The sequence below is a fragment of the Aspergillus undulatus genome (assembly GCF_047715775.1).
Source record: "Aspergillus undulatus strain CBS 261.88 unplaced genomic scaffold BDV17scaffold_17, whole genome shotgun sequence".
Taxonomy (NCBI): Eukaryota; Fungi; Ascomycota; class Eurotiomycetes; order Eurotiales; family Aspergillaceae; genus Aspergillus; species Aspergillus undulatus.
The window spans coordinates 404908-430258 of NW_027396621.1; the positions used below are offsets into that span (position 1 = coordinate 404908).

Sequence of the window (25351 nt, forward strand, 5' to 3'; positions counted from 1 at the left end):
ATGCGGCTTAGCGGATAAGCCATGTCTCTTCTCATTGGGCGGCTGGCGAAGCTCTCAAAGCGGTGAATGAGGGGAACTGACGATTACTCATCCAGCCCCACCGCCCAGTTGCACAGGTACAGTTACAGGATACTCTCCGATCGGTGTATTTTGTATGGCAGATATCATGTCACATTTCTGGCGTGGACAGCTGTTTTGTTCTGAAAGTATGCGTCGACGGTAGGTGTCGCGTGCGTTGCGGAGCTCTCTCCCGATAAGCCTGATCCATGCTAATCCGCGTCCGCTTGAGGTGCACCGTGTCGGTCGAGTGCGACCGACCTCGGAACCCTGGGAGGTTCCAGTGCCTATTCGCTATGGGGCAATCTGTACAATTATAAGGCCCAAGAAGTATCGTGATCTCAGGACATTCATGCTCATTGTGCAATTCGGTCAGAGCGCCATAAAGCGAGAGGATGACATGCGATATGAGCAAAAAAGTGAACAAAACGGTCCGAGGAAAGATCAGGCCCTGACCCTATGTACAGTCTGTTCAAAGTGCAATCATGGTAGACGAGCAACGACACAAGACCTCATTTGTCTAATATCGAAGCCACGGCTTCGCCGCAGTAAGCGGTTTGTCCCAACCTTTCTCATTCGTCCATACGCTCATGCTCTCGACTTCGTCCCGACCAAGTTTGAGGCCGTTGTATAGATGCTATACCCATATTAAGTCTCGAGGTGCAGAACGAAAGAACACCCTGCTCAAACTTACGGGAAATAACCCCTCCTCTGGTCGAGGCCCGCATACACGGCCTTCGGGATCTTCAAATCGGATGTCCGGTGCTACGCGTTCGTAGGGGATTCTTAAGACGTAGACGAGAGGCTCATCTTTGAAGAACATCTTCAAAGTGTTGGGAACTTGAAGCGCGGTAGACAGGTGCACAAATCCAGATTTCTGATCGAGTTCACTGACGGCAAGCCGTTCTGGAAGGGGCTCACGAACAGGAGCCGTCGACGGGACGAGCTTATACAAGTAAAGTGGTTCTCTTTCGTTCATTTTAGTAGCTTTTTGGGGGATGAAAATCAAAAGGTGAGTTGAAGAGGGGCAAGTGGGATATCGCAAACTGGAGATGACGAGACGGTTACTAGGGTCGCTATAGTGCCAAGTCTTGAGCTTAATGCTGAAGAAAGTCATGAGCCTGAGGTTGACCCGACATCCGCTCCACAGCAACAACAACTGGAGAAGACTTGTTGAAGCTGTTGATTGACTGTGGGACACTGGACTGGAAATATGAATGGCTATATTCTGGGTGACTTATCGACTTCTCTCTCCTGCTCGGATAGTTGCATGACTGAAGACATATCCGCGATCGACGCGAGGGACTAGCATATATCAACTGCTCGTGCACCTCAACAGTTGAACCCCGATATTCAACGAGCGCCCCATCTATTCTGACGCTATCCTCCATCGTTCTCTCAGCTACAATCAATATACTTGTAGTCACAGTTCGCAAGTAGTGTGATCGGATCGTCAAAGTGGCTGGTCGGCGATAAGCGCGCCGATAGTCAGCCACTATACCCGATCGGGAGATTTGTTTGTGGGAGGCTGGGAAGCTGGCTTTCCCGATCTCCTCCCCTCCCACTTCCAAGCCTGCGATGCTTCTTCTTTCTCTCGACTTCCACATCTTGCCCAGTCGACAATAATCAATCTTCGGCATTGTTTGATTTTCTTTTGTCTTTTCTTCTCGTTTCTGTTTCCGTGGGACTAGGACCTGGACCTCTCTGCGGAACGGAGATAACCCGTTTCTATATCAACCACTCTTGTTATCCGAGCGCTATGCAGCTGCTCCCTTGAATGCGCATTCCATCCAAGAAACACCACACCTCGACCTTTTTCGCGCGCTCATAGATTGCTTCGCTTGTGAAGCAGGCATGCGTCCTACTGGAGCCAATCATCCCTAATTCCTCTTTGTTTGTCGTCGCATTCCTGTCCTCGGGACGGCCCCATTCATGACTATGCATACGGCCTCACTTCGCCGTGCGCAAACCGACGTCCCGCCCCAAACATCGAGTCCTCTCCGCCATGACTCCACCGCGTCAACAAATTCGTCAATCTACTCCGTCTCCTCGAACTCTTTTGCCCCCAGTCGCACCAGTACTGTCTCTTCAAACGCGTCCGTCGGATCGATATCTGGCTTTGGGCACAAGCGAGGCAAGAGCGAGGCCAGCTCGGCAGCAACACACCACAACATGAGTGGAGGAGGCCCAGAATGGTCCAACGCAGGTGCAACATACGAAAACATTCGGCGCTCGCTGCGTCCGCTCCCTCAAGCCCCAAACTCTTCTCCTCCATCGAACAAGCATGCTGCCTTCCGTCACTCAAGAAGCCAAACGCTCGATAATCCTCAACATTGGAAGGAGAACCGTCCACGAACTCCTGAAACTCGCTACGGACACGTTCAAGGTGCCGAGCCCCTCAAAGAGAGAGCTTCTCCCAATGTCATGGACCCCCCAAAGCCTAGCTCGCCACAGAACGTACTGTCTCGTGCGAGACCCCATGCCAGGACAAGCCATTCCCACAGCGTCTCTAGTCCTCACCCCCCTCCATTGACGACCGCTCTCTCAGCACCAGACCTAGAAACATTCCAAAAATCCTCCACTGGCCATCTCCGCACATTGTCAAAGTTTGCAAAGTCTGGCGCGACTGAAGAGTTGTCCATCGACTCTCACACACCCTCAGTTGTGGGGCTGCAGGGACGACGGCGACTGAAGAGGTCTGACTCGGTAGCTGGTAAACCTAGCTCAAGAGCCGCCCAGAGACCAACCGCTTCGGCATGGACAGCCGGCAACTGGATGGATCAGCAACGACAATTTTTGCAGGCTTACGAGTATCTTTGCCATATCGGAGAAGCGAAGGAGTGGATCGAAGAGGTTATCCAACAGCAAATACCGCCCATTGTGCAGCTTGAGGAAGCTCTGCGTGATGGCGTTACCCTTGCGGAAATCGTACAATCTATGTACCCAAATAGGACGTTGCGCATCTTTCGACACCCGAGACTACAGTACCGACACTCCGACAATATCGCGCTGTTCTTTCGGCTTCTAGATGAGGTAGAGTTGCCGGAACTGTTCAGGTTTGAACTCATCGACCTGTACGAGAAGAAGAACATCCCCAAAGTCATACACTGCATCCACGCTCTGTCTTGGCTGCTCTTCAAAAAAGGACTTGTCGATTTCCGAATGGGTAACCTTGTCGGCCAGCTGGAGTTTGAAGATCACGAGCTTGAACAGACCCAGAAAGGCCTGGACAAGGCAGGCGTTAGTATGCCGAGTTTCACTGGTATGGCCGCCAACTTTGGCGCTGATCCTGAACCGGAACTGGAACCAGAGTCAGAAGAAGATCGGATTGAGCGGGAGCTGCATGAAAACGAGGACTCCATTGTCGACTTCCAAGCTCAGCTTCGGGGTGCAATTCTCAGGTTGAAGCTAGGCAACTTGATGAACGACCTATGGGACTTCGAGCCGTTACTAATCGAGCTTCAGTCCATGGCTCGTGGAGATTGGGCGAGGCAGATTGCTAACTATCATATTGGTAGGCGGAGGTTCGCCGTCGAACTTCAAGCAATCTGCCGCGGGTTCATTGCGCGACATCGTCAAAGGAACACCAAGCAGAATCACAAGGCCATTGAAAGCGATGTTCTACTTTTGCAAAGCGCCATTCGGGGATCGAAAGCCAGAGTTCAAGCTGACTACATCCGGACCCAATTGCGGCGACAAGAGTCGGGAATCAAGCAAATCCAAGCTGCGCTCCGAGGTGCCCTTCAGCGTAGAACTGTCTATGATATCTACGATGGTACCAGAGAGGCAGAAGATCAAGTTCAGCTCCTGCAGGCTGCCATTCGGGGCGCCTTGCAACGTTCACAAATCTCGAAACAATACGAAGAGACGCAGTGTGCGGAAGACAAGGTACACGGCTTGCAAGCCGCTATTCGTGGTGCCCTGCTTCGTCACCGCTTGAGCGCCCAGTCTGAAGAGATATCGCAGACCGAAGTCAGCACAGAAACTGTTCAGGCGGCAATTCGAGGCATGCTGGTCCGCCAAAATATCACCCAAACCCTTGCTTCACTCGAGGAGGAGACTCAAGCTGTGGAATTCATCCAAGCATACGCTCGTGCCATGGCCACCAGGAAATCCCTGACAAGGTTGAAATCGTCTCTCGCCAAGGAAGAGCATACCTTCGTTGACCTCCAGTCTATTGTTCGTGGTGGCGGTCTGAGGAAGGACATCGAAAACGTACGCAGATCACTGGCAGAGCATGCTTCCTCGATCGTTGAGCTTCAAAGTGCCGCCCGCGCCACTGCTGTGCGAACATTCCTGAAATCTCAAAAAGAAGCTTTAGCGAAGGAGAGTGACTCTGTCCTAGAAGTTCAATCGATGGCCCGCGGCGTTATTCTAAGGAAACGACTGGAAGAAGATGCTGCGCTGTTGCAACAGGAAGAGGGCACCATCACGGAACTTCAGTCGCTCGCTCGTGCTGCTATTCAACGAATCCACGTGGGCGGCATCCTAGAAGAACTGGACGACTGTGACGAAGAAGTCAGCGAGCTGCAAGCTCAAATTAGAGCCATGCTCGTGCGAGTCGACGTTGGTCAAACTTTGGCCGAGCTCGCCGCCGAAGAAGACATCATTGCCGATTTCCAATCTCATATCAGGGGACGTTTGGTCAGAGCAAAATTCGAGGAAAAGCGTCGTTACTACCAGGAGAACATGGAGAAGGTGGTGAAGGCGCAGAGCTTTGTACGTGGCAGAATTCAGGGCCAGGCATACAAAAGCCTTACCAGCGGCAAAAACCCTCCGGTTGGGACCGTGAAAGGATTCGTACACCTACTCAACGACAGCGAATTCGACTTTGACGAGGAGGTGGAGTCTGAGCGGACCAGAAAGTTCGTGGTGCAACAGGTTCGGCAAAACGAGATGGCCGAACAGTACATCAGTCAGCTGGATATCAAAATTGCTCTCTTGGTGAAGAACAAAATCACGCTGGATGAGGTCGTCAAACACCAGAAGCACTTTGGTGGTCATGTGGGGAATTTACTATCGAACACAGAGATCTCCTCAAAGGACCCCTTTGACCTCAAAGCCTTGAACAAAACTTCGAGGAAGAAGTTAGAATACTACCAAGTATTCTTCTTCCTTCTTCAGACGCAATCTCAGTATCTCGCCAAGCTTTTCCGACGCATGCGCGAGGTGAACACTCCAGAGAAAGAGTACGAGAGAATACGGCACTTGATGATGGGCTTGTTCGGATATTCTCAAAAGAGACGTGAAGAGTACTACCTCATCAAGCTGCTGGCCCGTTCAGCTCGTGAAGAGATAGAGAGCTTCACTTCTCTTCAGGAATACCTGCGCTGCAACTCGTTCTGGAACAAACTCTTTGCCTCGTACATCAAATCTCCTCGCGACCGAAAATTCATGCGTGATGTCCTCAACACGGCCGTGAAGGAGAACATTGTCGAGAACGCTGAGTTAAACCTCGAGAGTGATCCAATGCAAATTTACAAGTCTGCCATCAACGACGAAGAGCTCCGGACTGGAAAGCGTAGTCGACGCAGGCCCGATGTCCCGAGAGAAGAAGCCATCCGAGACCCCGAAACAAGAGCAACCTTCATTCAGCATCTTCAGGATCTTCGAGATATCGCTGATCAGTTCTTCTCCGCGCTGGAGGAGCTTCTCTACCGCATGCCTTTCGGAATCCGATATATTGCCAAAGAAATGTACGAAAGCTTGCTTTCCCGATTCTCAAATGAGGATCCCGGGTTCGTCCTCCAGACGGTTGGACACTGGGTCTGGAAGAATTACTTTCAGCCAGCCATCATGGAGCCAGAGAAGTTCGGGGTTGTAGATCGGGGCTTGACGCAGGAGCAAAAGCGAAACCTGTCGGAGATTGCCAAGGTCATTGCTCAAGCTTCATCTGGCAGGCTGTTTGGTGCGGAGAACGTGTACCTCCAGCCTCTGAACACTTACATTGCGGACTCAATTCAGCGACTGGGAAACATTTGGGCTGACTGTAAGTACCTCATCCAGAGACGGTTGAATGTGGTGCTAACTAGGTGCGCGACAAGTGATCACCGTTCAGGACGCTGAGACGTACTTTGACATTGATGAATTCAACGACCTCTATGCCAAAACAAAGCCGACTCTTTACATCAAGATGTCCGATATCTTCTCCATCCACCAGCTCGTGGCATCCAACATCCACTATATATGCCCGAACCCAGACGACTTCCTGAAAGAGGTGGTCCGCGACCTAGGAAATGTCAAATCTAACGAAAACGAGCTGATGAGCGTCAATTCTTCCGAGATTAACTTGACACTAAACCCCAAGCTCGCACAAGCCGAAGGTAAGAGACAGTCGCAAACATTCATCGAGATCATTTTGTACTGACAAATTCCACCAGACCCGGAGGCTGATGTCAAGGCGCTGTTCATGGAAACCAAGAGATGCGTTCTTTACATTATCCGTGTGCAGTCTGGAGCCAACCTGCTGGAAATTATGGTGACACCTCCGACTGAGGAGGATGAGGAAAAATGGATGACGTTCGTACGAGATGAGTTGAGCGCCCACAACACAGAGCGCAGCGCGTACTCCGAAGCCAATAGCCTGGTGGATATCGCCTCCATGAGCTATTCAGAGCTAAAGCGAACGGCTTTGGAAAACATCCTGCAGCTGGAACAAGCAGGAAAGATCTATCGCCACAATCATTACCAGGATCTTCTGAATGCCATCGCTATTGACATCCGAACGAAGCATCGTCGAAGAATCCAACGCCAACGAGAACTTGAAAGTGCGCATATGACGCTTCAACGTCTCAACGATCAAGCTGTCTGGTTGGATCAGCAGCTCAAGACATACAATGATTACATCGAGCAGGCAATGGTGACGTTGCAAAGCAAGAAGGGCAAGAAGCGGTTCCTAATGCCTTTCACCAAGCAATGGGACCACCAGCGCGAACTTCAGAAATCTGGCAAGGTGTTCAAGTTTGGGTCATACAAGTACTCGGCTCGTAACCTGGCGGACAAAGGGGTCCTTGTCTACTGGAAGGGCTATACAGACCGACAGTGGGACCGAGTTGACCTGACCATTTCCAGCAACGAAGTCGGTGTCTTCACACTTGATGGTAGCAGCGGACCCATGATGGTTCCTGGAGCGAACGCCCAGGTCCCCTTGGACGACCTCCTGCAAGCTCAGTTCAATAACATGCAGTTCCTCGACTTCTTTGAGGGAACGCTACGGGTCAACGTCAACCTGTTCCTGCACCTCATTATGAGAAAATTCTATAACGAATAATCGCCACTGGTGTTTGGGTTTGACTATTCTGGGATGTCTTTGTTCTTCCACGCCTGATGACTGCTTCTCATGTTTACATTTTCTTTCCCCAAGATATCCCCTTTTACTTTACAGCATGTTTCAGATGGAAAGAGCACTTTCATCTGGCTCAAGCTAACAAGCTCGGGCTGACCCTTTCTAACTTTGCTTGAAATTTTGCTTTTTCTTACTTTATTTGTTGAATACGTTAGCGATGATTCCCTTTGATTTCTATACTGCGTGCTGGTCATAGAGTCGAGACTACCGACTACCTACCCATAACTTTCTTTGTGATGATTTGAACGAAACAATGTATTTATGTGTGTATGTATTTCTCAATGACATATTATAATGGACAACTTCCTAGTTCTCAAGGTCGATAGGGTGGTCAAAGAGAGTATACTGCGGCGATCGTTGCCGAGAGTCAGGGGTGCCACGTGACGTCGTCTCTAGGCCCGACAGGGTGGCCAGCTGGAACTTGATTCTCCCCTCGAGGCCTCTGCCAAAGACCTCCAATTGTTTTCTCTTGAAACCGGGTTTCTTTCTCAATCTATCTGGGCCTGCGCGCAGGTCAACCTTCTACCAATAGGTGCACCATGGATTTCGATTCCCTCAAGAACCAGGTCAGCAACCTGACCTTGTATGATCTCAAGGCGGGAGTGCGCAAGGTCCAAAATGGTAAGCCCGACTTTCACGAGATCCGTTTCTGGCTTCTCCCTTTTTTGGAGCTTGTAAACTGAATTAACACTACTGTTTATATAGCTGTCATGAACTACACTGAAATGGAGGCCAAGGTTCGTCGTGCCCCCGACCGTTTCTACCCGCGTATTCGGCGACACTCCGCATCCTGATTGTGGGGAGAAATGTTATCGTATCGGTCACTCATACCTGCTAGGTCCGAGAAGCTACAAACAATGAACCTTGGGGTGCCTCGACGACGTTAATGCAGGAAATTGCTACTGGGACTCATCACTAGTCTGTTCTCCTGAGTTGCCCCGGTTCGACAGTATCGCGGCGGCTCTGCGGACGGTTACTGACTATGGATCGTGATTGACAGTCAATTACTGAACGAAATTATGCCTATGATCTACAAGCGGTTCACGGACAAGACGTCGGAGGAGTGGCGACAGATTTACAAGGTATGGCTTTGTGAACAATGCTTGTCCGTGACAGCACACTGACTATGATCACTTTCCGAACTACAGGGCCTTCAACTCCTCGAATTTCTCATTAAGAACGGCTCGGAACGGGTCGTCGACGATGCTAGATCTCATCTGTCCCTCATTCGCATGCTCCGCCAATTCCACTACATCGACCCCAATGGCAAGGACCAAGGCATCAACGTGCGGAATCGTGCGCAGGAGCTGGTTAAGCTTCTCGGCGATGTTGAATTGATTCGCTCCGAGAGAAAGAAGGCTAGGGCCAACCGTAACAAGTTCCGCGGATTTGAGGGTGGAGCGGGCATTGGAGGTGGGATCGGAGGTGGAATTGGGAGCTCCGGCGGCGGTCGATATGGAGGCTTTGGCAGTGACAGCCTCTCCTTTGGCGGGTACAGCGGAGGTGTCTACGGTGATGGTGGTGGCTTCGGAGGCGCATCCGGGGAGTTTGGAGATGCTGGGCGGCGTACAGACCGGTTCGACGAGTATGACGAGTACGATGAGGCTGATGCTGCTCCCACTCGAAGGCGCGCGGCCAGTCCTCCCCATGCTCCAGCGAAGAAGCCTGAACCCCCGAAGGCGCCTGAACCAGACCTCGTCGACTTTCTTGATGACGATCCCGCACTTGCACCTGTCCCAGCAACCTCCTCCGTTGCCGCTGGAAAACAGCCTGCGGGCAGCAATGGCCTTAACATGCTAGATCCTACGCCAGCTGATGACGACGATGACTTTGATGATTTCCAGTCCGCACCTCAAGCGGCTCCGGCTCCGGCTCCGGCGTCGTCCAACACATTCAACATCGCGCCACCCGCTTCAACTGTCAGCACCACATCCAACACTCAGTTCGCTGCTCCACGGCCCGTGTCCGGAACTCAAGGGTCGAACTTGGATGGCATTGTTGGGTTCACTTCGATGACGCCGACGCCGACATCGAGTGTGTTCACATCTCCCACACTCTCATCGCAAGCTTCGAAGCCTGGCACACAGCCCAAGCCTACCGGATACCAGGCGGCGACCCCCAACTACTTCACCTCCGTTGCCTCCCAGGGACCTTCTGCCGGCCTGGGCCACCGACCAGGAATGGCATCCGCTTCATCTTTTTCATCCGCTGCGAGCCCCGCTACCCCATCCGCCGGAAGCAAGCCCGCCGCGTCAAAGGCCTCCGGCGATGCGTTCGGCTCACTATGGTCATCAGCTAGCGCAAATGCAGGAATCCAAAAGTCCAACACTGCCACAAACAAGGGACCGAACTTGGCAAGTATGGCCAAGGAGAAGGCGAGCGCAGGTATCTGGGGTACGCCCTCGTCAGGCTTTTCGTCTCCAGCACCATCTCAGCAGCAGCCACAGCAGGGCCAGGGACCCAAAACAGGTAGCTCTGGATTGGATGACCTGCTCGGCTAGATTTTCTTTCCATCTCCGGATTTTTTTTTTTTTTTTTTTTTTTTTTTTTTTTTAGCTTGCATTCTAAGACTTCTTGGGCACTGTTCTTCGCTTTGCAAAATATCTTTGATTCTCGTGGTCATGTTGCTGGAAATAAAATTCGCTTCCTTCGCTTGTTCTCTTCTATTCTCCTTATGCGGATAATGCCAATGTCATTCTCGTGTCTGATGATTAGCAGTTGATTTGTAACTCTTTCGTTTCGGCTCTGTCGCCCCGTGTCAACACACCAAGTGCTTATTCCCCGTCTGTTAAGCTTATAAAATGGCGCCGAGACCCTGTCAGGCTATCAACCTTCCAAGATGACGATCATCTCCATCTTCGCACTCTCTCCTCCTTCCTCCTTCCTTAGCCTCTCCTCCAAAGTCAATCCCGCAATGCTCGGACACAAACACCATCGCGCACCGCCACGAGCCTCTCAGCCTGGGCCCCCTCAAATACCAGACTCAAATTCTTGCCCTTGGCCTCCCCAACCAGGCAACAACGCCGCCAAACATGAAGACTCGAAAGGCACAAACGTTCCAACTCAGCCGCACCCAGCCGGGGCCCAGTGGCAGGGTCCCAAACCTCGTATTTTCCCTGTCGCGATCTGCAGGGCTAGACCTAAACGGCGTAGATCGGCACCGTGGCAGCTATCCCAGAATCCTTAATTCGTGATGGAGGGTGGACGTTGGTGATCTGTCGAGTTGACAAGCCTGGAGGGCTCGAGGCCATTTCGTGGCGGCGTTGACGTTGACGGCAGGAGTAATTGATGCGATGCAATGCGACGGGACTCTGCGACGTTATTGTACCCTATGCTTCGGAGATTGATGCCTGCTTTAGTAAACCAGCTATTTAGCTAATAGGCATACATAGATAAAGACTAGAGCTTCCATCTGCATCTGGCTGCATCTTCCTTCCTCGTCTCTTCGCTCGCTACATCTTCTCTCTTTGCTTCTCCTTACCATAAACTTAAAACAGCCTCAAGCTCTTCTACCTTGCCTTGCCGTTTGCTTACCTTCGTTAAGTGCAGTACAGAATGCACATCTTCCACCCCGTCGACTCCTTCGATTCTGTTTTCGCTATCAACCGTCGTCAGACGTCCGATAGTTCTTGTGGCGGCGGTGGTGTCGGCACTGGGGAGTGTTTACCTGGTGACAGTTGTACGCCTCCCTATTCATACCCTTCTGCTTGATTTCGAGCTCCCAGCAGATTTAACTCAAATATCAGGCAGAGGGATCCTCTACATCAATCAATGCCGCGATACCCCTGGCGATGAAGTATGTAGCCATCTTGCTTCTCCTTCCCAGAGACCCTGAAATCCCGCATATAGAGCTCATCCAGGCTCACCTTCGCGATCCTAGCTAATATTCAATTAATACAGTGCTGCCTCCACCGCGAATGCAGTACACCCCTCGGCGGCGGCCACTGCAAGAACCGCGATAACCAGACCTGCGACGGGGAGTACTATACGGGGACGTACGATCCGGTATAGCCTCCCTCCCTCACTCGCTCATGATCCACACCCATCAAGCTGGACCTAGAAGTTATCATTAGCAACAAACAACCCATAACTAACTGAGCTATCTATATATACAAAAGTCCGAACCCACCTGCCCGGGCCCAAACTACATTCTCTGCTGCGTGGAATGGGACCTGATGAATAACGACACTGATCCGAATCCATCGACGACGACGACTGCGACAACGCTCACGACATCGAGCTCTACCGCCCCAACAACAGAAACACCAACGCCCACAGACGAGGATACTGGTACTAGCGGCGATGGAGGCAGCGGCCTATCAACATCCGCAAAGGGAGGGATAGCTGGTGGGATAGTTGGCGCCGTCGCGGTAACGAGTATCGTCTTCTTGGCGTTTTTCTTTCTTCGGCGGAGGAGGAAGCAGCAGAAGCAGCAACTGCAAGAGGGACAGAATGTGGAGGGTCAAAAATCAGAGGGTGATTCTGGGGATAGAGGAACCACGACAGCGACAGAGACAGCGACAGGAGCGAATACGGAAACAGGCAGTCCTAGAAGCGAAGGAGGCGAGAGGGAAGCAGAAATGGAAGCAGCGATGCTGGCGTCACGGATGAAGGTCGAGCTGGACGGGACGGGGCGGGCAGTGCATGAGATGGAGGTGACGCGGACCAGGGCAATGGCGACAATTGAGGAGAAGGCTGAGATGGAGCAGATGAAGAGTAATAGAAGGTTCGCGGAGTTGCCTGGGACGTTGGCTGTTGCGGAGATGGCTGTGGAGAGCGAGGCTGATTGTGGACAGGGGCGCGAAGATGGACACCAAGATGGAGATGGGGCCGACGTAAAGCGGGATTAGTCTGATGTGATAATGTTGTATGGTAGGGACTACGGAGGGTTTCTTGTGCTTACTGGTCGTTAGTTGATATACCCACTAATTACCGCAGTGCTATGGAAAATCACGAATTGGCTAAATGATATATAGTTATGGTATGGTATGATGTGGTATAGTGATTGATATATTGATGACCCCCCGACGCTGACGCTGAACAGTACTCCAAATGATGAAAAAATATGTACAATCTCACTCACATCACTCTCGTAGCAAGCGTTGCGTTGCGTTGCATAGTGCAACCAACCGCAGGCTGGCTCTGCGGTTTCTCGACTATAATAGGTAAATATGATATGATATGATTCAATATGCTTGCAAGCACAATCTCATCCTCAAATCCAGATCATGACAATAGCAGTTGGCTAGTCATGATTAAGTCTATCATGCATGATATTGCAGGTATTTGAGATCTCGGTGTCTTTGTATTAAGACCGTCTAGAGTTCCAGCCAGGGAACTATAGAGATCATCAAGGAAAGGAAGTCAAGTACGGCCAAGGATCGTAAGTCTTTCAGCTTTGTATATGGATCAGTTGCCTATGCTTCCACATAGGTCATTGTTTAGCTTCAGACAACTGCTCCGACTCCGACGGGACTGTTTTTGATTCTTTGTTTCCCTCCTCGCCACCAGTTGTAGGGTCCTCCAAAGCATCGCCATTAGCCGCCGAATGAGAGGTCGGCGTAACCTCTTGCTGAGAGTCCGTTGAATCCGGACTAGGATATTCATCTTCATATTCGACCTCGGCGTCGCCGTTCAGTGAAGTTAGGCCGCCTTCAATGTCGCGAACAAGACGGACAAATTCCTCAGGGACTAATCCGCTCTCGCCAGTTCGAGGGTCCTCAGCAACAAGCCATCCCTGACCATGGCGGTACGAGACCAATATCACCTGGCCTTCGGCTAAAGGAAGCTCGTTTTCGTGCTCCCGTGTGAAATCGAAGAGTGCAACCGCCTTTCCGTGCATCTCCTCATCTGGGCACCCAACTGAGAATTGGAAATCGCGTGAGTAGCGATGGTCTTCGGACGCAAGGCCTGCCTCTCCGCCGTACCCGTGATTATCATTATATGCGCCAATATAGGTAAATCGGCTCTCATTCGGCGGGTATGTAACTAGATCACCGCCGGGTCCATCATTGTCGTCATCATCATCATTCACATAATAAGTCTCACTTCCATCCGCGTTCATACTAACCAATGTGCCGCGCTCGTTGTCCGCAGATACACTCAAATGGCGGGAGTAGTTATTGCCACCTGATAGCCTCCCATTCAAATCGCTCCCGGTAGATTTGGTTTTGCGATGGCGTGGCACAGAAAAGACGGGACTATGCAAGTCTTCGTCCTCGCTGTATGGCGGCCCGTCGCCGAAGGACATTGCCGGAAGTTGTTGATGCCCTTGACCGGTGTCCGTACCCCAAGGTTGTGTAGACCATTGACCTCGTGAACTGTCCCAGGACGCCGGAGGGTCGGATAGCCGCCGATGTTCGCTTACTGGGCTCGATAACCCAGACGCAGAAAGTGGAAGCGGACCATAGTGAAAAGGGTGGACAGTCGGATATGCGAAATCCCGGACCAAGGCATAGGGCAAGCTGGAGTGGAATATAGGGAAGACATGTGACCCTGGCCGCGACCGGTTTTGAGAGGCTACGGAAAGGTTAGAAAATGTGGAGAGGCGGTCCTTCCCGTACGAGGATGATCGCTGGCGACTGCCCAGTCTGACAGGTGTGTCAGTTACAAGGGGGGGCAAAACGGTGAGGTTAGGGGACGAAACAGCCTGCTGTGATGGAGGGGGTGAAGTAGTTGTAGTCATTGTGGCAGTCATCGGGTCCGCGTCAGGCAAGAAACCCCCCAAAAAAAAGCTGTAGCAAAAGCCGATGATTGCGCGTCACCGGGAGATTGGAGAAGAATATCAATTCAAGCAATAGTGGTGGTTGGGGTTCACCCTAGCTTCGCATCGCGATTACCAGCCCACAACTCTGCAATGTTCCGTATGTTGGCCCGCGGACTGAGACACCAAAATTCCGCAGTATGTATGAACAGAATGAGCGCCCACCGAGTCAAGGGCTATAGCGATTGTGGGACAGCGACGATGATCCGAGGAATTGCGATTCGACTAGGAGGGGCACACGGCGGACTCCTTACTTGGAAAGGCACGACCCAACTCTTGGTATTTATTGTCGGAGGGACGAATAAGGGGTCTCGAAGTCGGGATTCAAGCAATGAATACGAGGGTAAAGCGAGACGCCGAAGAGATCGAGAGAGCACCCCCAATGAATCACCGTTGTAACAGAGCGCCAACGGATCTACCCAAGGGCAAGACCACCGATATCGTCAGGAACAGCAACAATGTAGCGGTTCCAGCGGGCGGATTACTGAAGCAGTTCGCGAACCCTTCCAATCGCTAGAGGCCAATGACAGCGGGGAGATTGCTTGCTATGCAGGTGTTTCGGATTGGTGTTTCTTCCGCGCTCGAGAGTCTGAATTGTCCAGGGTAAATCTAGGTGCTAAATATAGCGCAGTTACGCGCCAGTAGATGTCAGAGACGCTGAAGACCAACTCAACGATGCGAGAATCGGGAAGGGGTAGGGAGGGTGAGGGAAGAGAAGAGGGGGGAAAAAGCACAGGTAGTGGGAAACGAGGGGATGGGCGTCTAATTGCACACAGGAGCTGTATCCTGCGTCCAATTGCCAGCGCCAGCAGAGCCATCGGAGATGTGGCGAGGGTAACTTACTTGGCCGACGAAGAGGAAGCCAGGTGCTGTGCTCATCAGCTAAAATCCCTTGCCGTGCTCTGTAGGTCACTTCGACCCTGCTTTCAACCTCGTTCTCAACACCGAAGAGACGAAACGAAGCGTTAAGGAACCGGCGAGTGACGAGGCGCAGTCGGGATTGCTGTGGAGTTCGGCGTCTCTCGAAGTCGTTCGCTTGTCTCTCTTCAAGTCCCTGCCCTGCAGGCTGATCAAGTCGCGCCGTTTAACGCAGGGCGCGGATATAGATAAAAGCTGACCGGAATTAAGAGAAAATAGATTTATAATGAAATTGTCCAAGTCATCGACTGCAACCCAGACCTGAGCAGGCAGAATGCTGGTCCGAACTCGCTGCTTCTTCCACTTCGACGGTCCTTAGCACGTGATTGTTTCAGATCTACTCCGTATATGCCTCGTAAACCAGGCATCAATGTACCTGCTTCAGTCCCGTAAGTCATTCCCATCCAGACACTGATGGAAAGAGAGGATATTATGGACTACTGGCCTATTATACATCTTTTAGGTCTCTCCAAAAAGAGTGAGACGCAACTACTGTGAGCTTTTTTTCTTCCATTTTTTTCCCTGACAAATTCAACATATATTTGAACGTATATCTCTCGACATGCATGCGATGAAACTGGAGACCGTCCCAATACAGACAACGAAGGAAGCTGGAAGATAGGTTTGAAGGAAAAAGGGATATCTCTGGCCAGGCCAGCTGACCAAAGAGTGAATGAAAAAAACCGGGCTTGATTCGGCCCATTTATTGTACAAACACCACCCATGCAACGAGTCGTTTCACATTCAAATGCAACGCTTCAAAATGACGGTTTCTCAAAGTAGGTTAACCACTGGGAGTTGGAGTGACCACTAGGGTAGATGTCACATAGGAGGTCACTGTGACTGTCGCCACGGGAGATCCGGTCGCTGGCTGGGGAGAAGGTGTGGTGGCGAGAGTTGAAGGTGACTGGGTATAAGTTGGCGTCGAAGACGAAGTTGAAGCGGCAGGCTCTTCTTGTTGAGCCGCAAAGATCACCTTAAACTGTTCGGGAATTGAGGCACCGTTCAAAGACTGTTCGTGGTCATAATTCGCCGCCTCATTTTTCCGGGCATTTGCACTGTCGTCAATGTCCACGTCCATGCAGGTCGTATAGATCTCCTGCTTGCCATTGGGTGTATCAGGAGTACCAGCAGCAGTAGGCCAATCCCAGATCCAATAAAGCGTGTACGGTTTCCCATATGGTGCGTTGCTCGGTAGTGCGATATCTGCCTGACACCACAAATCCATTCCCATGTTCGGGTCCACCTCATGTGGAAATTCCTTTTGTCGAGTTGTGGAGATCTCATTACCATTAACCTGATAGCAGCGTCCATCGTCGTAGTCTCGCTTCGCTAGGAGAGCGCCGCGCCCATCACCGCCGGTTCCATCCTCGGTCCACACCTTATGAACATCCAGGAACTGCTCGTCTTCCTTTGGTTCTGAAGTTCCGTAGATGTAAAGCGTTCCACGGTTCTTCGGCTTGCCTGGTGTGTTTTCCGGAAGTGTTACATGGCCGTTCTCTTGGAAGCGGATGGCAACCGCGGCGCCAGCGCTCGCCTGCAATCGCGGGTATCCGTCAGGCTGGATTTGCTTCCGTTGAGTGTCCTTGCAAAGATTGTCTGATTTGGTGACTTCCGGGTTGGGGGCGACGGGGAGCCGGTACATCATGGTTGGGTCGCTGAAGGAGGGATCTGAGCGAGCAACGTATCCGCGAGGATATCCTGGCGAACCGACAAATGTCCCGTTAGGTGCAATCACCATAAGCTGTTCCACCCACGAGTGAGCGTAGGCTGATGTGAAGAGAAGGGCAATGAGGACCAGCCTCTGCCCGATGACGCGCATGCTGTTCATTATGGATTGGTTGATGTGTTTTTTTTCTTTTGCTTATGACTTTCGCAGTGTTGAGGTAGTATCAAGAAAAAAAAAATAAAAAAATAACATCGGCCAGCGTGTTAGACTAGGATTGCTGATTACAAGGTCAGTACCACTATCAGGACTGTCAAGTAACACTTCTCAAAAGGGACTAGTTGGGGAAGGGCAGACCTTTATATGTCCATTGTTCTAGCAGGTAGCAGCCATATCTCGAGTCTCTTGGTTTGTTTGAACACAATGGTCAGAACCACAAAGCAACATACCAGACAAAGCTGATTCTAACAAATGACAGACAATGAAAGCGGTCTCGAGATCTTGTCCAAGAAATGTGTTGGGCTCGGATGACTGCCCTTGAAACAATAAACGTTCTTAGGTGATCTTTCACTCTGTCTGTCCCGCGCCAGCCATGAGGATAAAAGCAGAGGAGCCGTGACATGACTGATTCCCAAGGGAATGAGTCATTTAAAACATCTCAATAAACGCTCTGGTTTGTTAGACCATTCAGTCGAAACACATGGAAGCCGGTTGAGGGCGCTTGATGCAACACCAAGTGAAGAAAGTAGAAGACGCGAAAGAGAGAGCGAGGGACAATCACTGGATGCGCGTCAACCTTGTTCCAGATGTCATGCGAGGTTAAAATTGTACGAAGCGTGGTTGGTGATCGTTACCTGCTGTTGCTGGGTGACATGCCCAAGATAGTAGAGTGGGCACGCGACGATTGGCTGTGAGCGCATGCTTTCTAGGGCTCTGCTGCAAGAACGCATCTAGCGCCGTCAGAACTCAGATCTGTAACCGCAGAGCAGGCCCGGAAATAGCATCAGCGCCTAATAGCTTTGCACGGAGAATCTGCACGATCTAGGCGTCTTGGACCCTTGATGATCTTTGCAGGTGTTGCAGATCTGAAGGCTATAGGGGGAAGGAGGTCCTTGATTGGCCCCGACTTCCATGGTGTGTTGAATTGGGCATTGTCAAGAACGCCTGGCTGAAGGTACGCGCTGTCTGAGATGTCGAAGCAGGGAGGGGTGGTGTGAGCTCCTACTCCTCGTTGTTTGCGTGGAGAGTCGGCGCCTAAGCGCCGACAGGACCGGGCGCGAATGGAAACAAGCAACGGCAACGTGGGAAGGCCCTTCGCTTCGGTGAATTAATTTCACATTGAGGAAGGCGCAAAAAGACAAATAGCCTGGTCGATAGGAAGCGAAGAGAAGTCTATGGAAGCCGCGCAGATTAACAGATGAGCCTCAACGTTTGTGGTGACTGATGACTGTGGCATGACGCCAACCGATCTGCTTGCTTAGGTTCCCTCCCGCACTTTCCCTACAATAGTGCACATTGTTGAAACAATTGCAGCAATTCACCTACATTAACATAGTATAATTGGGAATCCTCACAAATTTATTCGAAACAGGAGCTACGCCCACTCTATCGCCAGCTCCACGGTTGGAGATAAGAATGAGAATCAGATGAATCGAAGGATCGATGAGGAACTAGATCTAGATAGATACGGCTTTGAATAAACTAGAGCAATAAACTATCAGCTGTCAGGCCAAACTCTGTATGTCCAACTAAATGGGAAGAAAGGCTTACACCTCTGACACCCCCAACACCCCCTCCAGGTGTACGTATCAGTATTGTTGACGAAGTTCAAATTTCAATCGATTATCAACCACGAGACGAAATATATTTTTCACCCACGCGGCATGCCACGGTCCACCCACGTTCCAATCTCTGCTGCTTCCACGGAACGGCTCCTCGGCTAGAGTTCAGGTGTCTTTGCCCAGTGGCCAGTGCCCAGAAATCGTCAAAGCTCCTTTCGTATTATCAAGCTACACAACAATCGGAACGGATTTCGTGCCCCCCTCAGTTTGCATTTGATTACACCAGCTTTGCTACGGCCACTATGCAATTTGAAAAGCTCCTGGACTATCTCAGGAACTTAATTTGGTCCGTTTGATGGCCCTTTCTACCGGAACAGCACGACTTCGAAGGCGAAAAATACAGAGCGGGCTCCGGTTTCGCAGATGAAAGATTGATTGATTAGATTATAAAAAGTGGGTAACCCCGTCAAGTGGCCCTCCAAGAGTCGAAGACTCAGCGTCCCCCACCAATCAATGATTTGACACTGAATGGCTTCAAAGATGAGGGAGGGGACTTTTCTCTTTCTTACGTGATTCAGGTGGGAGGGACAGCGTTTCTGTGAATAATCTCAAGTGGCTTGCAGTCTTTTTCTGAAGAATAATTGCCTCATTTACTGGGTCCATGACTATAGTTTCCCTTGCATTGATCCGCCAGGTTGAGCTCAGCTGGTTGCTGGTAATAAACAACACAAGATATCGTTTCGTGCAGACCGCAACCACAATGCGGCATGGATGTCGCTCATAGTTTGAAAGTAAACTAGCCGGTAACCGTTGCTCAGACTCCGTCATAGAGGGGCTTTTTATAATCTGTCCATTGTGGGCTGCCGCAGCCTGAGATCGGGGGATAAAGCGATGAAACTTAACCAATGTTTCACTGCCCTACATCAATGGCTGTTTGAACCTCCAAGCTTCATTGTTGACTTGGAGCTGGCCCTGGGAGAATGACTTCTTAGGTCGATGTTGATCATCTGCTTTCATCATCATGACTGCCCGCGTACAACAACTACCCCATGTACCATGCACTATGCATGCGCAACTTGTATTCCAAGCAGCTTGATGTGACTCTCGAGTCACCAACCAGCTGGCGGAGCTGTCGGGCTAGAATACCCTTCCCGAGTCTCATGTAACAGACTCTTCGGATGTCAGCAGCCGCTGACTCGCTTTTGGCCAGGAAAGGCAACCCCGACGGAGGGGTTCTCGATGTTTTGCTTTTTGCTCTCAGCTTTAAAATTGAGGTCTGGGACGGAGTAGATAACAAAGACATCTTCTTTTCTCACATATTGCCGGAGTATTTTTCGATACCGAATATTTACTCCGCAGCTAGCATACGGTGTGAGAGGTCCTAGTAAGTACTATCTGACAGTTCGAGGCGCATTTGAGAGATTTGGCCTCTGATAGCACTGTAACTCACCCTCAAAGTCCGCACAAAGTCCGCACACAAAGTCCGTCATCAAGGCCGCGGGAGCTACATAACGAGTGCACACAACGATCGAAAACCACTGCAGAATAACGTCCTTGGCTCGAGCGAGGGATCTTCAGTGCTACTGCTGGGGGGTACAGCTGTGAGCCTGTGGCCCGTCGGTTCGGAATCCCACTTAGCCTGCTTTGGCCTGGACAAGGACCGGTACCCAGCTTTCGATTCTGCCAGCTTTTTTATTCCCCCCAAGCCCCCCTTTCTGCTGGCCGTTTCTGCTTCCTTTTTCTTCTTCTCTCTCCTGGAATCCGCCCCTAGGAATTCATCCTTGAACCTATACCTGGGCCGGCACTGATCAGCCACACCTTCCATCTTCGATTTCAATAGTGCTGTGGCCCTCACCACGCCACCTGATTGGTTCCTGAGTCCTCGCAACTCAGTCCTTTCCCAAAAGGGCAAGTTTTTCTAGGCGGCAAAATTCGCCGGCTTACCTAACTCCGATTCCCTTTCCAAGGGTCACGGGTGGCTCAAGCTCTGTTGCGGTGCCTTTCTTGTTGAGTGTGCACATCTTCAGGGGTTGTTGGCTTTTGCTGCGAAGACTCGACGCGACTGACCCGAGTGTGCAGCCTAGGGGGATCAGACTCTCTAGGGAACCGGCTCACGGAACGATTGGGATTTTGAGGAATCCTGAATTACTCCGGTCCTACATCGACGGATTGCACATCGCGCGTCTCCAGGTATGTCTGCATAACACAGGCGTCTTAACTCGCCCTTCCCAGTAGTCGCCTTCGCCGCTTCTTTCTCATCGTTTCCCTTTCCCTCCGCCCCCTTCATAGTGGCTGGTCATTGGCGGGAATTACTCACTAACGGCAAAATTTCTTAGGTCTTTCGAAGTTCGTTACGTGCAAAAAAATAGCCTCCCCTTTCCTCGCCCATGCCATTGAGCTCTCGGAAACTGCTCAGAATTGCGCCAGGTCCATTGTTCAACACGGCTTGCGCGAATTGAGGATATCGGATAGGGTCTCTGGCTTGGTGACCCATCCGCATCATCACACCTCCCTAGGTACTTTTGTACCTCACCCACACCGCCTCCTCCCGCCATGGCTTCTACACTGATACGGAGGAATCTTCGAACGGCAGACGGGGGCGCTGAGACTGAGCCTTCATGGCTTAAGCGTCAGGTTACCAGTGGTTTGCAGTCCATTTCTCGTCGCGCCTGCATTCACCCGATCCACACCATCGTCGTGATTGCCCTTCTTGCCAGTACGACATATGTCGGCCTTCTCGAGGGCAGTTTGTTCGACTCATTTAGGAACCCAAAGAATGTTGTCGGCCAGGTCGATGTCGATTCCCTTCTACTTGGGAATAGAACTCTCAGGTTGGGAGAGGGCACGTCCTGGAAATGGCAAGTCGAGGAGTCGTTGACCCAGGAGGATTACGAGGTGAGAGACCACGAAATATTCAAGCCGTTTCTTCCTTCTGTTCTAATCATGAATGATCACTAGACCGCCCAGCATCTGGCTCTCATGACTTTGATTTTCCCCGATTCTGTGTCCAAGTCAACGTCGACCGCACCCGTTGCCGATACTCTACCCGTCCCCGCTAATGCCTCTGCCCGTCGCCTCCCGCATACCCCTAACTTGTTCTCTCCGTTCTCGCATGACTCGTCTCTTGTCTTCACTCTTCCGTTTGAGCAGGTTCCTCAGTTCCTGAGTGCGGTCCAAGAGCTTCCCGACCCAACCATCGAAGATGAAGAAGGGGAGCAAAAACAATGGATCATGCGTGCCACGCGAGGTCCTGTCAATGGAACCAGCGGATCCGTTAGGTTCTGGCTCGCAGATGCGTGGAGCTCCTTCGTGGACTTGATTAAGGTAACTCAGTGCTCATTCTCCATTGCTGATATATTTTACTGATTCCCAACAGCATGCTGAAACAATTGATATTGTCATCATGACCTTGGGTTACGCGGCGATGCACCTCAGTTTTGCCTCTCTTTTCTTCTCTATGAAGCAGCTAGGCTCGAAATTCTGGCTCGCAACCACTGTCCTTTTCTCTGGCATTTTTGCGTTCCTGTTTGGCCTCCTAGTTACGACGAAGTTCGGAGTTCCCATCAACGTACTTCTCCTCTCGGAAGGCCTTCCCTTCCTTGTCACAACGATTGGTTTTGAGAAGCCAATCATTTTAACACGGGCCGTTCTCAATGCTTCGGTAGACAAGAAGCGTCAAGGTCCCGCCAATTCGACTCCTATTTCCATTCAGGATTCTATTCAGACGGCTATTAAGGAGCAAGGTGCTGAGATTGTCAGAGATTATTGTATCGAAATTGCGATTCTCATTGCGGGAGCTGCTTCTGGAGTCCAGGGTGGTCTGAGACAATTCTGTTTCCTCGCTGCGTGGATTCTTTTCTTCGACTGCCTCTTGCTCTTCACTTTCTACACTACAATTCTTTGCATCAAGCTGGAGATCACACGTATCCGGCGTCATGTGGCACTTCGCAAGGCTCTTGAAGAAGATGGCATTACTCACCGCGTCGCAGAAAAGGTCGCCTCTAACAACGATTGGTTTGGCTCAGGGTCGGACAATGGCGATGATGCCAGCGTCTTCGGACGCAAGGTCAAATCCAACAATGTGCGCCGTTTCAAGTTCCTTATGGTTGGAGGCTTCATCCTGGTCAACGTGGTGAACATGTCCACGATCCCGTTCCGCAACTCGAGCAGCTTGTCCCCTCTGTGCAATGTGTTCGCACCTACGCCGATTGATCCCTTCAAGGTTGCCGAGAATGGTCTTGATGCGATCTACGTTTCTGCCAAGAGCCAAAAAACGGAGACAATTGTGACCGTTGTCCCACCCATCAAGTACAAGCTTGAGCTGCCTTCCGTGCATTATGCCAAGCTGGGGGAGAGCCGGTCTTTCGAAATCGAATACACTGACCAGATTCTGGACGCTGTTGGTGGACGGGTGCTTGAGGGTCTCTTGAAGAGCATTGAGGATCCGGTTATCAGCAAATGGATTATCGCTGTTTTGACACTGAGCGTTGTCCTCAATGGATACTTGTTCAATGCCGCAAGATGGAGCATCAAGGAGCCTCAATCTACTCCTGCTCCCAAGGAACCCGCCAAGCCGAAGGTCTATCCCAAGGTTGATCTGAACCCACCTGGTCCCAAGAGAAGCATGGAGGAATGCGAGGCGATGCTGAAGGCCAAGAAAGCCTCCTACCTGAGCGACGAGGAACTTATTGAGCTCTCTCTGCGTGGAAAACTTCCTGGATACGCCCTAGAGAAATCTCTGGAGAATGAAGAGCTTATGAGCCGAGTTGACGCTTTCACCCGAGCTGTCAAGATTCGCAGGGCTGTCGTCTCTAGGACCGCGGCAACGTCTGCTGTTACCAGCTCGCTTGAGACATCAAAGCTGCCTTACAAAGACTACAACTACGGACTTGTTCATGGTGCATGCTGTGAGAATGTCATTGGTAACCTGCCATTGCCTCTCGGAGTTGCGGGCCCTCTTACCATTGATGGGCAAAGCTACTTCATCCCCATGGCGACCACTGAGGGTGTCTTGGTGGCTAGTGCCAGTCGTGGTGCCAAGGCTATCAACGCCGGCGGTGGTGCAGTAACTGTCCTGACTGGCGATGGCATGACTCGTGGTCCCTGCGTCGGTTTCCCTACGCTTGCACGGGCTGCTGCTGCTAAGGTTTGGCTCGACTCCGACGAGGGTAAGAACATCATGACAACCGCATTCAACTCCACCAGCCGTTTCGCTCGACTACAACATTTGAAGACTGCTCTTGCTGGTACCTACTTGTACATTCGATTCAAGACGACTACTGGTGACGCTATGGGCATGAACATGATTTCGAAGGGTGTCGAGAAAGCTCTTCATGTCATGGCTACGGAATGTGGGTTCGATGACATGGCTACCATTTCTGTTTCTGGTAACTTCTGTACCGACAAGAAAGCCGCTGCTCTCAACTGGATTGATGGCCGTGGTAAATCTGTTGTGGCCGAGGCCATAATTCCCGGTGATGTTGTCCGCAACGTGCTCAAGAGTGATGTGGATGCGTTAGTGGAATTGAACACTAGCAAGAACTTGATCGGAAGTGCAATGGCAGGCAGCTTGGGTGGATTCAACGCTCACGCCTCCAACATCGTCACTGCGATTTTCCTCGCGACTGGTCAGGATCCCGCGCAAAACGTTGAGAGCAGCAGCTGCATTACCACGATGAAGAAGTGAGTATATCTTTTTATAACTTGGTCAATGACTTTTCGTGAGTGCGTGCTAACAAATGTCTAGCTCAAATGGTAATCTTCAGATTGCTGTGTCTATGCCTTCAATCGAGGTCGGCACCATCGGCGGTGGTACTATCCTTGAAGCCCAGTCTGCGATGCTCGATTTCCTCGGCGTCCGTGGTTCTCACCCTACCAACCCCGGTGACAACGCGCGCCAGCTGGCTCGTATCGTGGCAGCCGCCGTGCTCGCTGGAGAGCTGAGCTTGTGTTCCGCACTTGCAGCTGGACACCTTGTCAGGGCGCACATGGCCCACAACCGCAGTGCAGCTCCCACGCGGTCAGCAACACCAGTTTCAGCGGCCGTTGGTGCCACGCGAGGACTCTCCATGACCTCTTCGAAATAGACCTCAATTTTCCCATGGAAAATTACCCATTTCCATTCCCCCATCCTCATTCACGACAAATCACGACGCCATCAGGCTTTCTATGACGCCAATCGGGAGTCATATCCCTATCTCACTCGTTTCGCTCACTGCGGCCTCCCTCCCGCTTCCGCTATAAATTTTTCGAGCTTTTGGTTACATGTGGGTTCTTTGGCGGTCGTTAAGTCAAGAGTACGGTCACGATTCATTTCATGAGAGTAAACTTACTGGAGTCTGGGCATTAGAGTACATTACAAGAAATACCTGAACATCAACTACCACCGAAAAGCAAGGACCCGAGCAATCGGGCGTTGCATAAAGCAAGAATCAGAGCTGATGCTCAGCGGATCATGTCCGAGAAGTATTCGAATCTGGTTGTTCGCAATGTATGGATAGTAACTATATGAAGTATACTAATCGAATCAAATTCACACGATAAGCTTGTGCTATCGTTTGAAAATAAATGCACTTGCATAGACTATATAGTATAGACTATCTAGTCTAACCAACAATGGCATTATTGCTCAAGCCATGCAAGAACCGGTCGTATTCCGTATAATTCCCCCATAGACACAATAATGCAGCCGTGCACTTTTCCCGAATCCCATCAAACTCCTGAACTAAGCCCGAGAAAGAAAAATGTGGAGCGGTTCATCAAAAAGGATGGAGAGGGCAAGAGTCTGGCCGCGGCCGCTTGGAATAGACGAGCCGCTGGGG

At 51.1% G+C, this 25351-nt stretch overlaps 9 protein-coding genes across 9 annotated transcripts; 6 read left to right on the plus strand and 3 right to left on the minus strand.

Annotated features, from left to right (window-relative positions):
• Window positions 1-9: 9 nt before the first annotated feature.
• BDV17DRAFT_260533 (DUF952 domain-containing protein) lies at window positions 10-1086 on the minus strand. Its single transcript, XM_073757571.1, has 2 exons — window positions 752-1086; window positions 10-694 (listed from the first exon to the last, which is right to left on the minus strand). The coding sequence occupies exons 1-2, from the start codon at window positions 1034-1036 to the stop codon at window positions 578-580; spliced, it is 402 nt and encodes a 133-aa protein (XP_073616826.1). The 5' UTR covers window positions 1037-1086; the 3' UTR covers window positions 10-577.
• Window positions 1087-1587: 501 nt separating this feature from the next.
• Window positions 1588-7704, plus strand: BDV17DRAFT_260536 (putative Ras GTPase activating protein). The gene is made up of 3 exons (XM_073757572.1): window positions 1588-6046; window positions 6102-6380; window positions 6438-7704. The coding sequence occupies exons 1-3, from the start codon at window positions 1990-1992 to the stop codon at window positions 7325-7327; spliced, it is 5226 nt and encodes a 1741-aa protein (XP_073616827.1). The 5' UTR covers window positions 1588-1989; the 3' UTR covers window positions 7328-7704.
• A 159-nt stretch (window positions 7705-7863) lies between these two features.
• On the plus strand, window positions 7864-9931 carry BDV17DRAFT_260538 (ENTH domain-containing protein). The gene is made up of 5 exons (XM_073757573.1): window positions 7864-8023; window positions 8108-8139; window positions 8241-8320; window positions 8403-8484; window positions 8551-9931. The coding sequence occupies exons 1-5, from the start codon at window positions 7942-7944 to the stop codon at window positions 9901-9903; spliced, it is 1629 nt and encodes a 542-aa protein (XP_073616828.1). The 5' UTR covers window positions 7864-7941; the 3' UTR covers window positions 9904-9931.
• A 15-nt stretch (window positions 9932-9946) lies between these two features.
• On the plus strand, window positions 9947-11197 carry BDV17DRAFT_260545 (uncharacterized protein). The gene has a single exon (XM_073757574.1). It carries the CDS (start codon window positions 10242-10244, stop codon window positions 10587-10589), a length of 348 nt encoding a protein of 115 aa, XP_073616829.1. The 5' UTR covers window positions 9947-10241; the 3' UTR covers window positions 10590-11197.
• On the plus strand, window positions 10958-12252 carry BDV17DRAFT_290343 (uncharacterized protein; the record flags this gene model as incomplete). Its single annotated transcript, XM_073761881.1, has 4 exons — window positions 10958-11081; window positions 11149-11198; window positions 11303-11407; window positions 11521-12252. 4 exons carry the CDS (start codon window positions 10958-10960, stop codon window positions 12250-12252), a joined length of 1011 nt encoding a protein of 336 aa, XP_073616830.1.
• Window positions 12253-12836: 584 nt separating this feature from the next.
• On the minus strand, window positions 12837-14087 carry BDV17DRAFT_281147 (adaptor protein NBP2; the record flags this gene model as incomplete). Its single annotated transcript, XM_073759979.1, has 1 exon — window positions 12837-14087. The coding sequence occupies one exon, from the start codon at window positions 14085-14087 to the stop codon at window positions 12837-12839; it is 1251 nt and encodes a 416-aa protein (XP_073616831.1).
• A 1590-nt stretch (window positions 14088-15677) lies between these two features.
• Window positions 15678-17189, minus strand: BDV17DRAFT_52707 (uncharacterized protein). The gene is made up of 2 exons (XM_073764716.1): window positions 17107-17189; window positions 15678-17029 (listed from the first exon to the last, which is right to left on the minus strand). The coding sequence occupies exon 2, from the start codon at window positions 16912-16914 to the stop codon at window positions 15868-15870; it is 1047 nt and encodes a 348-aa protein (XP_073616832.1). The 5' UTR covers window positions 16915-17029; window positions 17107-17189; the 3' UTR covers window positions 15678-15867.
• On the plus strand, window positions 17107-18165 carry BDV17DRAFT_260550 (uncharacterized protein). Its single transcript, XM_073757575.1, has one exon. It carries the CDS (start codon window positions 17389-17391, stop codon window positions 17632-17634), a length of 246 nt encoding a protein of 81 aa, XP_073616833.1. The 5' UTR covers window positions 17107-17388; the 3' UTR covers window positions 17635-18165.
• Window positions 18166-20646: 2481 nt separating this feature from the next.
• On the plus strand, window positions 20647-24914 carry hmg1 (HMG-CoA reductase). Its single transcript, XM_073764717.1, has 5 exons — window positions 20647-20720; window positions 20867-21425; window positions 21489-21854; window positions 21907-24212; window positions 24277-24914. Exons 2-5 carry the CDS (start codon window positions 21084-21086, stop codon window positions 24614-24616), a joined length of 3354 nt encoding a protein of 1117 aa, XP_073616834.1. The 5' UTR covers window positions 20647-20720; window positions 20867-21083; the 3' UTR covers window positions 24617-24914.
• The last annotated feature ends 437 nt before the right edge of the window (window positions 24915-25351 follow it).

What these genes read in the sequence shown, in the direction of transcription:
- BDV17DRAFT_260533 (XM_073757571.1), bottom strand. Translation starts at nt 1,036, where the DNA reads ATGAACGAAAGAGAACCACTTTACTTGTATAAGCTCGTCCCGTCGACG. An exon ending in CAGAGGAGGGGTTATTTCCC is followed by an intron (nt 695 to 751) that starts GTAAGTTTGAGC and finishes ATATGGGTATAG; the next exon opens with CATCTATACAACGGCCTCAA.
- BDV17DRAFT_260536 (XM_073757572.1), top strand. Translation starts at nt 1,990, where the DNA reads ATGACTATGCATACGGCCTCACTTCGCCGTGCGCAAACCGACGTCCCG. An exon ending in GGGAAACATTTGGGCTGACT is followed by an intron (nt 6,047 to 6,101) that starts GTAAGTACCTCA and finishes GTGCGCGACAAG; the next exon opens with TGATCACCGTTCAGGACGCT. An exon ending in CAAGCTCGCACAAGCCGAAG is followed by an intron (nt 6,381 to 6,437) that starts GTAAGAGACAGT and finishes AAATTCCACCAG; the next exon opens with ACCCGGAGGCTGATGTCAAG.
- BDV17DRAFT_260538 (XM_073757573.1), top strand. Translation starts at nt 7,942, where the DNA reads ATGGATTTCGATTCCCTCAAGAACCAGGTCAGCAACCTGACCTTGTAT. An exon ending in ACACTGAAATGGAGGCCAAG is followed by an intron (nt 8,140 to 8,240) that starts GTTCGTCGTGCC and finishes CATACCTGCTAG; the next exon opens with GTCCGAGAAGCTACAAACAA. An exon ending in GCTACTGGGACTCATCACTA is followed by an intron (nt 8,321 to 8,402) that starts GTCTGTTCTCCT and finishes CGTGATTGACAG; the next exon opens with TCAATTACTGAACGAAATTA.
- BDV17DRAFT_260545 (XM_073757574.1), top strand. Translation starts at nt 10,242, where the DNA reads ATGACGATCATCTCCATCTTCGCACTCTCTCCTCCTTCCTCCTTCCTT.
- BDV17DRAFT_52707 (XM_073764716.1), bottom strand. Translation starts at nt 16,914, where the DNA reads ATGAACAGCATGCGCGTCATCGGGCAGAGGCTGGTCCTCATTGCCCTT.
- BDV17DRAFT_260550 (XM_073757575.1), top strand. Translation starts at nt 17,389, where the DNA reads ATGAGTCATTTAAAACATCTCAATAAACGCTCTGGTTTGTTAGACCAT.
- hmg1 (XM_073764717.1), top strand. Translation starts at nt 21,084, where the DNA reads ATGGCTTCTACACTGATACGGAGGAATCTTCGAACGGCAGACGGGGGC. An exon ending in CCTTCGTGGACTTGATTAAG is followed by an intron (nt 21,855 to 21,906) that starts GTAACTCAGTGC and finishes GATTCCCAACAG; the next exon opens with CATGCTGAAACAATTGATAT. An exon ending in TGCATTACCACGATGAAGAA is followed by an intron (nt 24,213 to 24,276) that starts GTGAGTATATCT and finishes ACAAATGTCTAG; the next exon opens with CTCAAATGGTAATCTTCAGA.